Here is a 12,592-nt window from a genome sequence, read left to right on the forward strand (position 1 = left end):
ACCTTGAATTTGCAACATTTCAAACCTGCTGTTATAGATATACATCTTAATAATTCTTTTCTCTAATAATGCATGGTAACATTACATTAAGTAATACTTTACCACTGTTATACTGAGGCTGTTGTCTCCCACAACTCTTGCTATAGCGAAATATACCACAGATATCAATTACCTCATGCAGCACGTGCGTAGCCACCCAGCTGCCATGTGACACCCTTCACTCTTGTCTCCTTCGCTTGCTCTAGCAAGACGTGTTTCTTAAGACTGCTGAAGCGTTCCTGTTTCCTCGACCATTCGGTGATATTTATTATGGTTTATTCTCACTAATAAACTGTGCTTTTACGGGGCATTTGCGGTAGCTACGCTTGGATATAATTTTCCCACCCTCTTTCTATATACTTCCGGGGTTCTTGTATGCACGTTGTGTCTTACGTTCCCCTGTTCTAGTATGCTTTGGGGGTTCACATCACTTATTTCTCTATATGTTCTATGTGTATGTTCTATTTTCACAGTGCTCGTTTATTTTTCTTGTGAAAATGCTCGTTTATGAATATTTGTGGTGAATGTGTTGTAACCATGTTTTGCTTTTTGCGGGTACCACCTCCGAGGCTGCAGTGGATCCCTTGGCGGCCCTCGGGCTGTCCGGGGATTCTGTCGCTGCATTGCTTTCTAAACTTGTGGACTCCAAGCTGGCGGCCTTATCTCAGGATAGGCCCCTGTGTTCTGTCCCCGGCCTCTTCGGTGGCCGCGGGTTCGGATGCGGGGTCCATCGGTACGGCGGCGGCTCCCGTGGTCACCGTTCCTTTCCCCGAACCGTTGCTCCCGCTATCGGTTAAGGACCGTGTGGCCATGGTTTATGACCTCTTTGAGGCCATGCCCAAACCCCTGCCGGTACCGCGGGGAATCCACGGCTCTGTGGGTTCCTCCGAGGTATACGATGAGTCTTCCGACAAGGCTTTCCCCGCATCGCTGCACGGGATCAAGCCTTCTTTGGAGCACGCCTTGGCGGCGGCCTCCGGTCGGGGTCTCCCGTTGCCTCCACCGTTGTGGAGAAAGGGTTCATTCCTGGTACATGACCTTGCCTTTCCTGAGGCTGGTCCTACCGCGCAGGCCCATGTTGAGCGGTTGGGTGTCCGTGCCCAACCGGCTGCTACGGTAACGCAAGCTATCTTGCAGCAGCTGGACACCCTCGCTCGGCACTCCATGCTTGCCATGTCTCACGGAGACACTTACTTGGCTGCAGCGGCCAGTCTGGTCGAAGGTTCTCCCACGGACTGCGACCAGCGCATTTACAACTGCTTGCTCGGTTTAAATGCTTCCCTGGAGTACGTTGCCGGGGCTTCGGCCCTTATTTCTGTCACGTGCCATTTTCTCAGGCGCCAATCGTATCTTGCCGCCTCGGGGTTGGACGCTGCCAACCAGGAAGTGCTCCTTTCGCAGCCTTGGTCTGCGCGGACCCTTTTCAATAACAAGATCCCTGGGGTTCTGAAGGAACAACAGGCTGCTGTGTCTGCTGAGGCCTCTCGGCACACACTTGATCTTGTGGGGTCCCTGCATAGGCGCCAATGTGCCGCTCCTAAGCGGAGCGCGCCCCAAGATGCTGCGGCTGGTAGGTTTAAGGGGTCGGGTTCTTCTTCCCCTGGGAAGAACCCCCACCCCGAGGGCTCCAGTAAGGGCAATCAGCAGCCCTTTCGCGGGAAGAAGGGGAACTGGGGGAAGCCCAAGTCATCTAAGGACGGCAAGGGCTCCTCCAGGTGACTCTCATTGGAGGGGTTCGTATGCCGACAGCACCAACTTCGGTTGGCCCATAGGTGAACCCGAGTCACTTGGCCCTGGACAGTTGCGCCTGCCGCAGCCTGTCAGGCCCCCCTCTCCTTCCCCAGTGGGAGCCAGACTCCAGACTTACTGGGAGAATTGGGAACAAGTGTTCGACGACCCGTGGGTGGTCAACATGATCTGGTACGGCTATCGGCTAGATCTCAAAGCGAATCCGCCGCTCACCGTTGCCCCGTTTCTATTCGGAAACCGATCTTCCCTTCCTTGCCGATGCTATCGGCAGGTTGGTGGAGAAGAGGGCAGTACGGGAGTTAGCTCTACCAGAAATAACACCGGGATTTTACTCCAGGATATTTCTCGTTCCCAAGAAGGACAGTGCCAAAATCGTTCAACGAGTTTTACCTGCACAAGCCGCCCAAGTTCAGAATGTTGACCTTGGCAGACCTGAAAGCTCTGATCAGGCCGGCCGACTGGCTCGCTTCGATCGACCTGAAGGATGCTTATCTGCATGTTCCGATTCACTCGGACCATCACAAGTATCTCAGGTTTGTCTTTCAAGGCAGGCACTACGAGTGGGTTGTACTCCCCCTTTGGCACTCGATGTCGCTAAAGTATATTCGATAGGGGCAACGAAGGAGCGGTCCGCCTGGGCCTGCTCATGGGCTTCGTCGCCAAGAATTTGGTCAAACGGAGAGAGAATTCACTTTAAGATCACTCAAAGAAATCTTACCTCCTGCTGATACTGAGGACAGATCGCTGTGTCCGGTTAGGGCCCTTAAGTATTATCTTAAGGCTTCGAATGATCGCAGACAAGGGCTTGGCCATCTGTTCATATCGTGTAACCCTAATCGCACTGCTGACATAACTCGCAACTCAATGTATTATGGCTTCGTTCTGTCATCAATCTGGCATACTGGTCTCGGGGGTTACCGGTAGCAGGGTCAAACCCGCACAAGATCAGGGCGCTAGCGGCAACATTTTCCCTACGCTCGAATATCTCTGTTCACAGAATATTACGAGGTTGTTACTGGCGTTCTGACTCGGTTTTAGCCAATCATTACCTCAGAAAGGTTTCTGTTGAAGACGTGGAGGGGGTGCACCGTCTTGGGCCGCTCATCTAAGGGGGTGTGTCCAGCGCAGTTCCAAACTCCACAGGCGTCGGACCTTGCACGGTGGTCAATCTGGGTCGTCTCCAATGTTCCCACCGCCGTGGGTACAGGAGTGGGGGCGCCCAAACCAGCGCACTCACACCACAGGTGAGGTGGCTTTTTTTGTGTCCTTATTTGTATTTTGACAATTATGTATTTAATTGTCTGTCGTGTATTCCAACCTTGTGATACATGCTTACGAATACTGGAATTAGGTCATGCGCCTAATGCATACTTTAAGTAGGCTTGCTCGGGGATATACGGTCTGAATGAAATTAATTTCCCTCTTTTCGACTGATTAACCTAATCTAAGATTTAGCTCACACGGATACTACGTTCTCATCCGCTGCGGCGATGAAATACCTATCCAGTGGGGCCGTTTGGAGTCACCAATCGTTTGGCAATGACGATTGAGCCTTACGGTATGCGCTTGACAGTGCTTTGGTATTCCTATAGGGTAACGCCTAGCTAGGAGCATGTGCATCGAGTGCTTACGCCTTGTTGTTTACTTCCGCTGGTCGGAAAAAAACGCTAGCAGTCAGGTTTCAGGTTGTAGGTGCTCCCCACCGCCTACTGTGGTAGTCAGCCTTGGTATAACAGTGGTAACGTATTACTTAATGTAATTTGTAGAATTTTCCTATTCGGAATATTCTATAAGTAATACATTACCACTGGGCTACTGCCCGTCCGTCCGTCCCCCGAGCACTTGCTCTCGCCAGAGACAAGAGTGAAGGGTCTCACATGGCAGCTAGGTGGCTACGCACGTGCTGCATGAGGTGATTGAGATCTCTGTGGTAGATTTCGCTATAGCAGCAGTTGTGGGAGACAACAGCCTCGGTATAACAGTGGTAACTTATTACTTATAGAATATTCCGAATTGGAAAATTCTACAAATGTACCATATCATTAGTCCGTAACACAACTGATAAATAACACTGGTGGGAGATGCCTCAGTGAGTCATACTCAGAATTGCTGATCACGGTTAAGATCATCTGGGCTTGGGTTTTCCACTGATTTAGTTGACACAGAGTGATAAGTGATATCATTATGAGGTGTGTTGAGTCCGCCTCACTCACTCGCTACAATGTGTATTGCAGGGCACATTTCCCCATGGTATTGACATCCTGACAGCCGCTGACTACTTCACTGTTGGCATGAGAACCTACTGCTACCAAGAACTCAGGTATGAAGGAAATGCACTTCACAACCAGTTCAATGAAACCTCATCATTCTGGACCCTGTTAGTCTGGAAGCCTTACCTGCAGGTGGTCTTGATGACAATACCCTATATACATGTACAGTCAACCCTATTAGTCTGGACCCTGTTAGTCTGGAAGCCTTACCTGCAGGTGGGCTTGATGACAATACCCTATATACATGTACAGTCAACCCTATTAGTCTGGACCCTGTTAGTCTGGAAGCCTTACCTGCCAGGTGGTCTTGATGACAATACCCTATATACATGTACAGTCAACCCTATTAGTCTGGACCCTGTTAGTCTGGAAGCCCCACCTCCAAGATGATCTTGATGACGATATCTATGTACAGTCAAACACTATTAGTCTGGACCCTGTTATCATTGTTAATGTCCTTTTGCATAATAGGACATTACAATGCTTCGTTAATCAGAATTAATCTGGAAGCTTTTTATCAGGACGACTTCTCCGGAAACAGCACCTGTCCAGATTAATGAGGTTTCACTGTATGACTGAAGAAACTTTGCTCTGTAGTCTGTACCCATCATTCCTTAGTCCAGACTGTTTCACTGGGAAGGATACCATCTCGGCTTGATGAGGTTTCATTGTGAATACCTTTGCTGTTGTCAAACATTTAAAAGTGACAATAGCGTTTTTACGAGTTCCTGAACTAAATCTGAAACGTGACATTGATTAGCCTAGACTGGGGACAAGTAGTGGACACTCCCATTACAGTTTATGTGATTGAAGTAGAAAAGTATTGTGAATACACGTATTAAAGTGTCCCAATGCAAGGACATCTTGGAATCAGCTTTGATAACAAGACTCTGTTATGGGCTGTACAGATATTATTGTTGCAATGTCAATGAATAAAGATCGGGTCTGATTTTTCATTTGTGAAGTCATTATGAATTTAGATATGCAGATTCAATATTTCAGTTTTAGAAAATGGGGGTGAAAAACAGAAAGAAATAATCCCTCCATGCACATGACCATGCACCGTAAATGTCAGAAATGATATTCCAAGCGGATGGTGGGATAAGAAGAGATAAGCAATTAGTATGAGTCAGGATATGTATAAATGATATTTTTTCACTTTACTGAGTACATTTTTTCTTTCCCCCAGCGTGTACATTGCACAGTTCAAGGAGTACAGCAAATCAATGATAGACCACCTGGCGCAAGTCAAGTCTGCACACTGGGACAAGTAAACACTAACAATTTCAATTCTAAAATTATATTTGAGATAGGAAATTGTTGTTACATATGTTGAGATAATGAGTACTGGACATGTATACAAACAAGGCAGACTCATGTCCATGCTGTCAGCCACCATGTGGTCAATGGTTTATACTCAAGTACAAGATCATCATGTTATTGCTCATCATGTTTGTTTAGCCTGTCATTGGACTGTACGTCTCTATGCTGTCAGCCACCATGTGGTCAGTGGTTTATACTCAAGTACAAGATCATCATGTTTGTTTAGCCTGTCATTGGACTGTACGTCTCTATGCTGTCAGCCACCATGTGGTCAGTGGTTTATACTCAAGTACAAGATCATCATGTTTGTTTAGCCTGTCATTGGACTGTACGTCTCTATGCTGTCAGCCACCATGTGGTCAGTGGTTTATACTCAAGTACAAGATCATCATGTTTGCTTAGCCTGTCATTGGACTGTACGTCTCTATGCTGTCAGCCACCATGTGGTCAATGGTTTATACTCAAGTACAAGATCATCATGTTTGTTTAGCCTGTCATTGGACTGTACGTCTCTATGCTGTCAGCCACCATGTGGTCAATGGTTTATACTCAAGTACAAGATCATCATGTTTGTTTAGCCTGTCATTGGACTGTACGTCTCTATGCTGTCAGCCACCATGTGGTCAGTGGTTTATACTCAAGTACAAGATCATCATGTTATTGCTCATCATGTTTGTTTAGCCTGTCATTGGACTGTACGTCGCTATGCTGTCAGCCACCATGTGGTCAATGGTTTATACTCAAGTACAAGATCATCATGTTTGTTTAGCCTGTCATTGGACTGTACGTCTCTATGCTGTCAGCCACCATGTGGTCAGTGGTTTATACTCAAGTACAAGATCATCATGTTTGTTTAGCCTGTCATTGGACTGTACGTCTCTATGCTGTCAGCCACCATGTGGTCAGTGGTTTATACTCAAGTACAAGATCATCATGTTTGTTTAGCCTGTCATTGGACTGTACGTCTCTATGCTGTCAGCCACCATGTGGTCAATGGTTTATACTCAAGTACAAGATCATCATGTTTGTTTAGCCTGTCATTGGACTGTACGTCTCTATGCTGTCAGCCACCATGTGGTCAATGGTTTATACTCAAGTACAAGATCATCATGTTATTGCTCATCATGTTTGTTTAGCCTGTCATTGGACTGTACGTCTCTATGCTGTCAGCCACCATGTGGTCAATGGTTTATACTCAAGTACAAGATCATCATGTTTGTTTAGCCTGTCATTGGACTGTACGTCTCTATGCTGTCAGCCACCATGTGGTCAGTGGTTTATACTCAAGTACAAGATCATCATGTTTGCTTAGCCTGTCATTGGACTGTACGTCTCTATGCTGTCAGCCTCCATGTGGTCAGTGGTTTATACTCAAGTACAAGATCATCATGTTTGTTTAGCCTGTCATTGGACTGTACGTCTCTATGCTGTCAGCCACCATGTGGTCAGTGGTTTATACTCAAGTACAAGATCATCATGTTTGTTTAGCCTGTCATTGGACTGTACGTCTCTATGCTGTCAGCCACCATGTGGTCAATGGTTTATACTCAAGTACAAGATCATCATGTTTGTTTAGCCTGTCATTGGACTGTACGTCTCTATGCTGTCAGCCACCATGTGGTCAGTGGTTTATACTCAAGTACAAGATCATCATGTTTGTTTAGCCTGTCATTGGACTGTACGTCTCTATGCTGTCAGCCACCATGTGGTCAATGGTTTATACTCAAGTACAAGATCATCATGTTATTGCTCATCATGTTTGTTTAGCCTGTCATTGGACTGTACGTCTCTATGCTGTCAGCCACCATGTGGTCAATGGTTTATACTCAAGTACAAGATCATCATGTTTGTTTAGCCTGTCATTGGACTGTACGTCTCTATGCTGTCAGCCACCATGTGGTCAGTGGTTTATACTCAAGTACAAGATCATCATGTTTGCTTAGCCTGTCATTGGACTGTACGTCTCTATGCTGTCAGCCTCCATGTGGTCAGTGGTTTATACTCAAGTACAAGATCATCATGTTTGTTTAGCCTGTCATTGGACTGTACGTCTCTATGCTGTCAGCCACCATGTGGTCAATGGTTTATACTCAAGTACAAGATCATCATGTTTGTTTAGCCTGTCATTGGACTGTACGTCTCTATGCTGTCAGCCACCATGTGGTCAGTGGTTTATACTCAAGTACAAGATCATCATGTTTGTTTAGCCTGTCATTGGACTGTACGTCTCTATGCTGTCAGCCACCATGTGGTCAATGGTTTATACTCAAGTACAAGATCATCATGTTTGTTTAGCCTGTCATTGGACTGTACGTCTCTATGCTGTCAGCCACCATGTGGTCAGTGGTTTATACTCAAGTACAAGATCATCATGTTTGTTTAGCCTGTCATTGGACTGTATGTCTCTATGCTGTCAGCCTCCATGTGGTCAGTGGTTTATACTCAAGTACAAGATTATCATGTTTGCTTAGCCTGTCATTGGACTGTACGTCTCTATGCTGTCAGCCACCATGTGGTCAATGGTTTATACTCAAGTACAAGATCATCATGTTTGCTTAGCCTGTCATTGGACTGTACGTCTCTATGCTGTCAGCCACCATGTGGTCAATGGTTTATACTCAAGTACAAGATCATCATGTTTGTTTAGCCTGTCATTGGACTGTACGTCTCTATGCTGTCAGCCACCATGTGGTCAATGGTTTATACTCAAGTACAAGATCATCATGTTTGTTTAGCCTGTCATTGGACTGTACGTCTCTATGCTGTCAGCCACCATGTGGTCAATGGTTTATACTCAAGTACAAGATCATCATGTTTGTTTAGCCTGTCATTGGACTGTACGTCTCTATGCTGTCAGCCACCATGTGGTCAATGGTTTATACTCAAGTACAAGATCATCATGTTTGTTTAGCCTGTCATTGGACTGTACGTCTCTATGCTGTCAGCCACCATGTGGTCAATGGTTTATACTCAAGTACAAGATCATCATGTTTGTTTAGCCTGTCATTGGACTGTACATCTCTATGCTGTCAGCCACCATGTGGTCAATGGTTTATACTCAAGTACAAGATCATCATGTTTGTTTAGCCTGTCATTGGACTGTACGTCTGTACGACTATTGTGGTGGTGTTTTTCAGTGCTATACGAGAGCTGGCGTCCAAATCCTTACACAACCTCACAGCAAAAGAACCAGAGTATGTGGCCAAGACAGGTCAGTGTGTTTGATTGCCAGATGTCTGAACATCTCCATGTAATAAGCACCCCGCTCCAAAAAGCGCCCAGGGCGATATTTGTTAATATATTGGCAAGTGAACAATCCCAATAAACACCCCTTCCAACTGATCAATGTACACAAGACTTATTTATTTGCGTATGATACACACTTGTGTGTTATATGCACCCTTAAATATGGGCAATTTATTTCTGGAAAAATATATCTGTCGTACATAAACATTTCAGGTTGTCAGCTTAAACCACAAAATTTATCTTTCAACTCTAATAATATTCTAATAAGAGCCCCCTATTCCTAATTTTGAGAGCGCCCTGGGCGCTTATTACATCGAATACGGTATATCATATGTGAAGAGATGTGACTTGTATGTGTAGTAGAATGTGAAACAGTCACGTAATAGTAATGTTCTCTCTCCAGTTCTACCTGCCTTGATAGAGAATGCAACTGGAATAGATTTGCATCAAAGACATGGAGCCATCCTGGCTGCGGCGGAAGTGACGCATGCCCTTTCAAAGATTGCACAAACACAGGGGAAGTGAGTGTTTTCTTTTGTTGTGTCCCTACCTAGCCTTCAGTGACATATTGTGGTTGTCAGGCAACACACACATCAGTTGAACTCTTCCACAAGACAGTGTTCATTGTAAGTGATATTGGGATCTACAATTTCCAGCATTTGCTGTCGTAAGAGGCGACCAGTCTAATCAGGGTCAAACTTGGTGACTTGGTTGATAGCATGTCATCGTACCCCAACTGTGTGGATTATTCTTCACCATATCAATCACTGGATTTACATGTCCCCATCATATAGCTGAAATGTTGCTGAGTGGACGATAAACAATAAACAAACAAAACTTTTACACATTGTTATCATCCATGTCAGACGATTCCGTTTCCTTCATCTATTGATCTGGGGGCACGGCTGGCCCATTCGTCTAAGGCGCCGTGATTACCTGTGCAGAGTTGCGTCCCTTTGGCATGCCAGAAACGTATGACTGTCGGTTCGAATCCCGGTTCGCCTGTATAACAAATAAGAATATGGTCAGGGAATTCTGAAAGCAAAAACATAGAGCCTCTCTATTATTTTGTGTACATATTTATGCATCCTGTCATTTCTGAGTGGGGGGCACGGGTGGCTTAGTCGTCTAGGGCAATGCGATTCGCTGTGCAGAATTGCGTCCCTTGGACACGCCAGAAACCTATGATTGTGGGTTCGAATCCGGTTCTCCCCGATTATATTCCTAGGTTTGTCAGCACCATACCCGTGCTCGTGGGTTTCACCGAAGTGGTAAACGTCTGAGACCTGCATCACTTCGGGCTTTCCTCCCACATTAAGCTGACACGCCGTGATATAACTGGAATACTGTTAAAAGCGGCGTTAAACCAAACTCACTCACTCACTCATCTATTGATCTTGGCTGTTGGGTAATAGCTTTAGGTAGCAGTGCAAAAGTTTGATGTCAGATAAAAATCCTAATTCCTTAAGTCTGAGGGTAGGGTGGGAATGGGGGTGAACAGGTTTCCTAGTTTCCATCTGACAAAATCAGCTTTCAGGGGGTTTACCGTTCAAGTCAATAATAACTGCTCTAGTCATTGTATTTTTACTCTGAAAATGATGGGTACAATGTGTGAAGCCCATTTCTGGTGTCCCCCGCCGTGATATTTCGGTAATATTGCTAAAAGTGACGTAAAACCATATACACTCACTCTGAAAATGAAGAGCATCACTATTGTTGGTAAACTGGATTTACTGGGGCTGTTCTTTCAGTCATGCTATTTAGGGTTCCAGACATGGGAACAGATTGATTCAGAGAAGCAGATGTAGACTTAAAATTTATGTACAGGTACATGCTACCACGGTAGCAGCTGAATATGTTTCAATTATTCCAACAGCCATGCTGTTTTACATCCCTTGGGACCCGCAGTGCAAATCATTCTATTTTATTTTTTGTGTCCAATAAAAGCCTCTCACGTTAAACTTCATTTCACCCCACCTCACCATCTCTGTACATGTAGCCTGTTCGTGATATAGCTGTATTTATATACTCTTTGGTTTGAGTATTGACATTGGAAGTGTGGCTTGTTTCACAGGTGTGTATCAGACTTGATAGATGCAGCATCTACAGAAGGCCTGCGTAGTATCGCCAAAAAGGTATGGTTGTTGTCACTTGGTCTCTTCATCAGCTGTTTTCTATAAAGGATGTTAAGAATATCCACTGATCTATTCAGATTATTGAACTTTTTAGGATATCTATTTCTAAAATCCTTACTCTTTTATTTGACTGTCCAAATGGAAAGAAGGGATTCATGTGCATTTTAATGTGTTGGGTGCTCTTGTCGACTACCATGACAAATTCACATTTTGCTTCAGTTTATGATAGAGGCATAGAAAGAAACTACTCACCATGGTAACAGTGTGGCATAGAAGTATAATTAATAGTATTTAACTTTTTTACATATTGTAACCACATATTGATAAAACATCCATCTATCAGAAAATATCCTTATTTCTATATGTCAGTGTGCCTCGTGGTTAAAGCGTTCGCTCATCACGCCGAAGAGCTGAGTTCAATTCCTGACATGGGTACAATGTGTGAAGGCCATTTCAGGTGTCTCCCGCCTTGATATTGCTGGAATATTGCTAAAAGCGTCGTAAAACCAAACTCACTCGCTTACGATAGCTTGAGTTAGAAATTTCAGAGTGATTCGAATGCTTACCAGCAGACATCCATGGAATTGTTTAAGGAGACATTTCAGGAATCCTACATTTGCAGGGTCTCCTGAACTACTTTTAGTAACCACATTGATCATTTACCTATGCAGAATAAATTGCTGTTCACGGCCTCTGACATCAGATTTTCAACGATATACAATATATATTAATTCATGAATAATGTATTGATTGATCAGTTCAATGGCATAGGCAGTTATTAAACACCTATATGTTCCCTATGGCTTTGTATCTATGTGTTTATATGGCATGATATGTGAATATGAGGTAGGAATCACAGAAGTTGAATAAGTAGATTTCTGGACTGACACTCTCTGCTTGGTCTATTGAACTGATTGAGAGTGGATTGTATTTCGGTTTCCAGCTGCAAGATTCCCAACTGTTCCGGGGTCTGGGAGGTGAACTCATGAGGAAAGCAGGTCAGTTACCATAGTAACATGTCAGATAAATGAATGAAGTAAAGCCTTAATAACGAAATTTGTGCAGCAGTGTAATAACATGGATGTCAACAGACATTTTTTTTACTGACAAAGTCATACGTTGTTAATGCACTCTAGTGTATCACAGTTTTTCAAAGTGCACACTACCCATGAAGATCCAGGTTAGAATGTCTTCAGCAACCCATGCTTGCCGTAAGAGGAGAACTATGCTTGTCGTAAGAGGCAACTATCGCGATTGGGTGGTTTGCTTGCTGACTTGGTTGATGCATGTCATCGTATTCCAATTGCGTGGATCGATGCTCATGATGTCAATCACTGAATTGTCTGGTCCAGACTTGGTTATGTAGTAATCAACATCAAATAACTGGAATACTGCTGAGTGCGGCTTTCAGTAAAGTGCACACAACAATTTTTCAAAAGTTGTTACCTGAGAAGGAAAGGTAAAACAGTGACATAACTTGTAATGAAAATGATAAAGAAATATATTGTGAAATGTACTGTCTTATTGGCTATTTCTCACACCGTGCATTGTTGCGCAGTCTGCCATCTCATCCAGAAGCTCTCAGAATCCAAGATGCCATATCACGGAGAACCAATAATCGGTACTGTTACCCTTGTCTATTGTTTTTATGTTTATGTATGTCAAGATTATAATTCATGGTGTACCACAAACACTTTAGTCTGAAGATATGAGAGTAGTCATTATAATGCATCAAACTTACTGGTTCCATGCCTATAATCTACAGTGAGACCACATTAATATGGATTGTACTATTCCCAGTGAAACTGTCTGGATTAATTGTTTGACATG

At 44.2% G+C, this 12,592-nt stretch overlaps 1 protein-coding gene across 1 annotated transcript in view; it reads left to right on the forward strand.

Moving 5' to 3' along the window:
* Positions 1-12,592, forward strand: part of LOC139467401 (tubulin-specific chaperone D-like) — an 86,307-nt gene that overhangs the window by 20,816 nt on the left and 52,899 nt on the right. The window contains exons 15-21 of the mRNA XM_071248953.1: positions 4,023-4,108; positions 5,248-5,328; positions 8,519-8,592; positions 9,031-9,148; positions 10,702-10,762; positions 11,706-11,760; positions 12,321-12,383. Of these exons, the coding sequence (XP_071105054.1) occupies positions 4,023-4,108; positions 5,248-5,328; positions 8,519-8,592; positions 9,031-9,148; positions 10,702-10,762; positions 11,706-11,760; positions 12,321-12,383 (538 nt within the window). The remainder of the gene's footprint in view (positions 1-4,022; positions 4,109-5,247; positions 5,329-8,518; positions 8,593-9,030; positions 9,149-10,701; positions 10,763-11,705; positions 11,761-12,320; positions 12,384-12,592) is intronic.

This window comes from Haliotis cracherodii, unplaced genomic scaffold, assembly GCF_022045235.1.
Source record: "Haliotis cracherodii isolate W230 unplaced genomic scaffold, xgHalCrac1.p SCAF_2, whole genome shotgun sequence".
NCBI classification, from domain to species: domain Eukaryota; kingdom Metazoa; phylum Mollusca; class Gastropoda; order Lepetellida; family Haliotidae; genus Haliotis; species Haliotis cracherodii.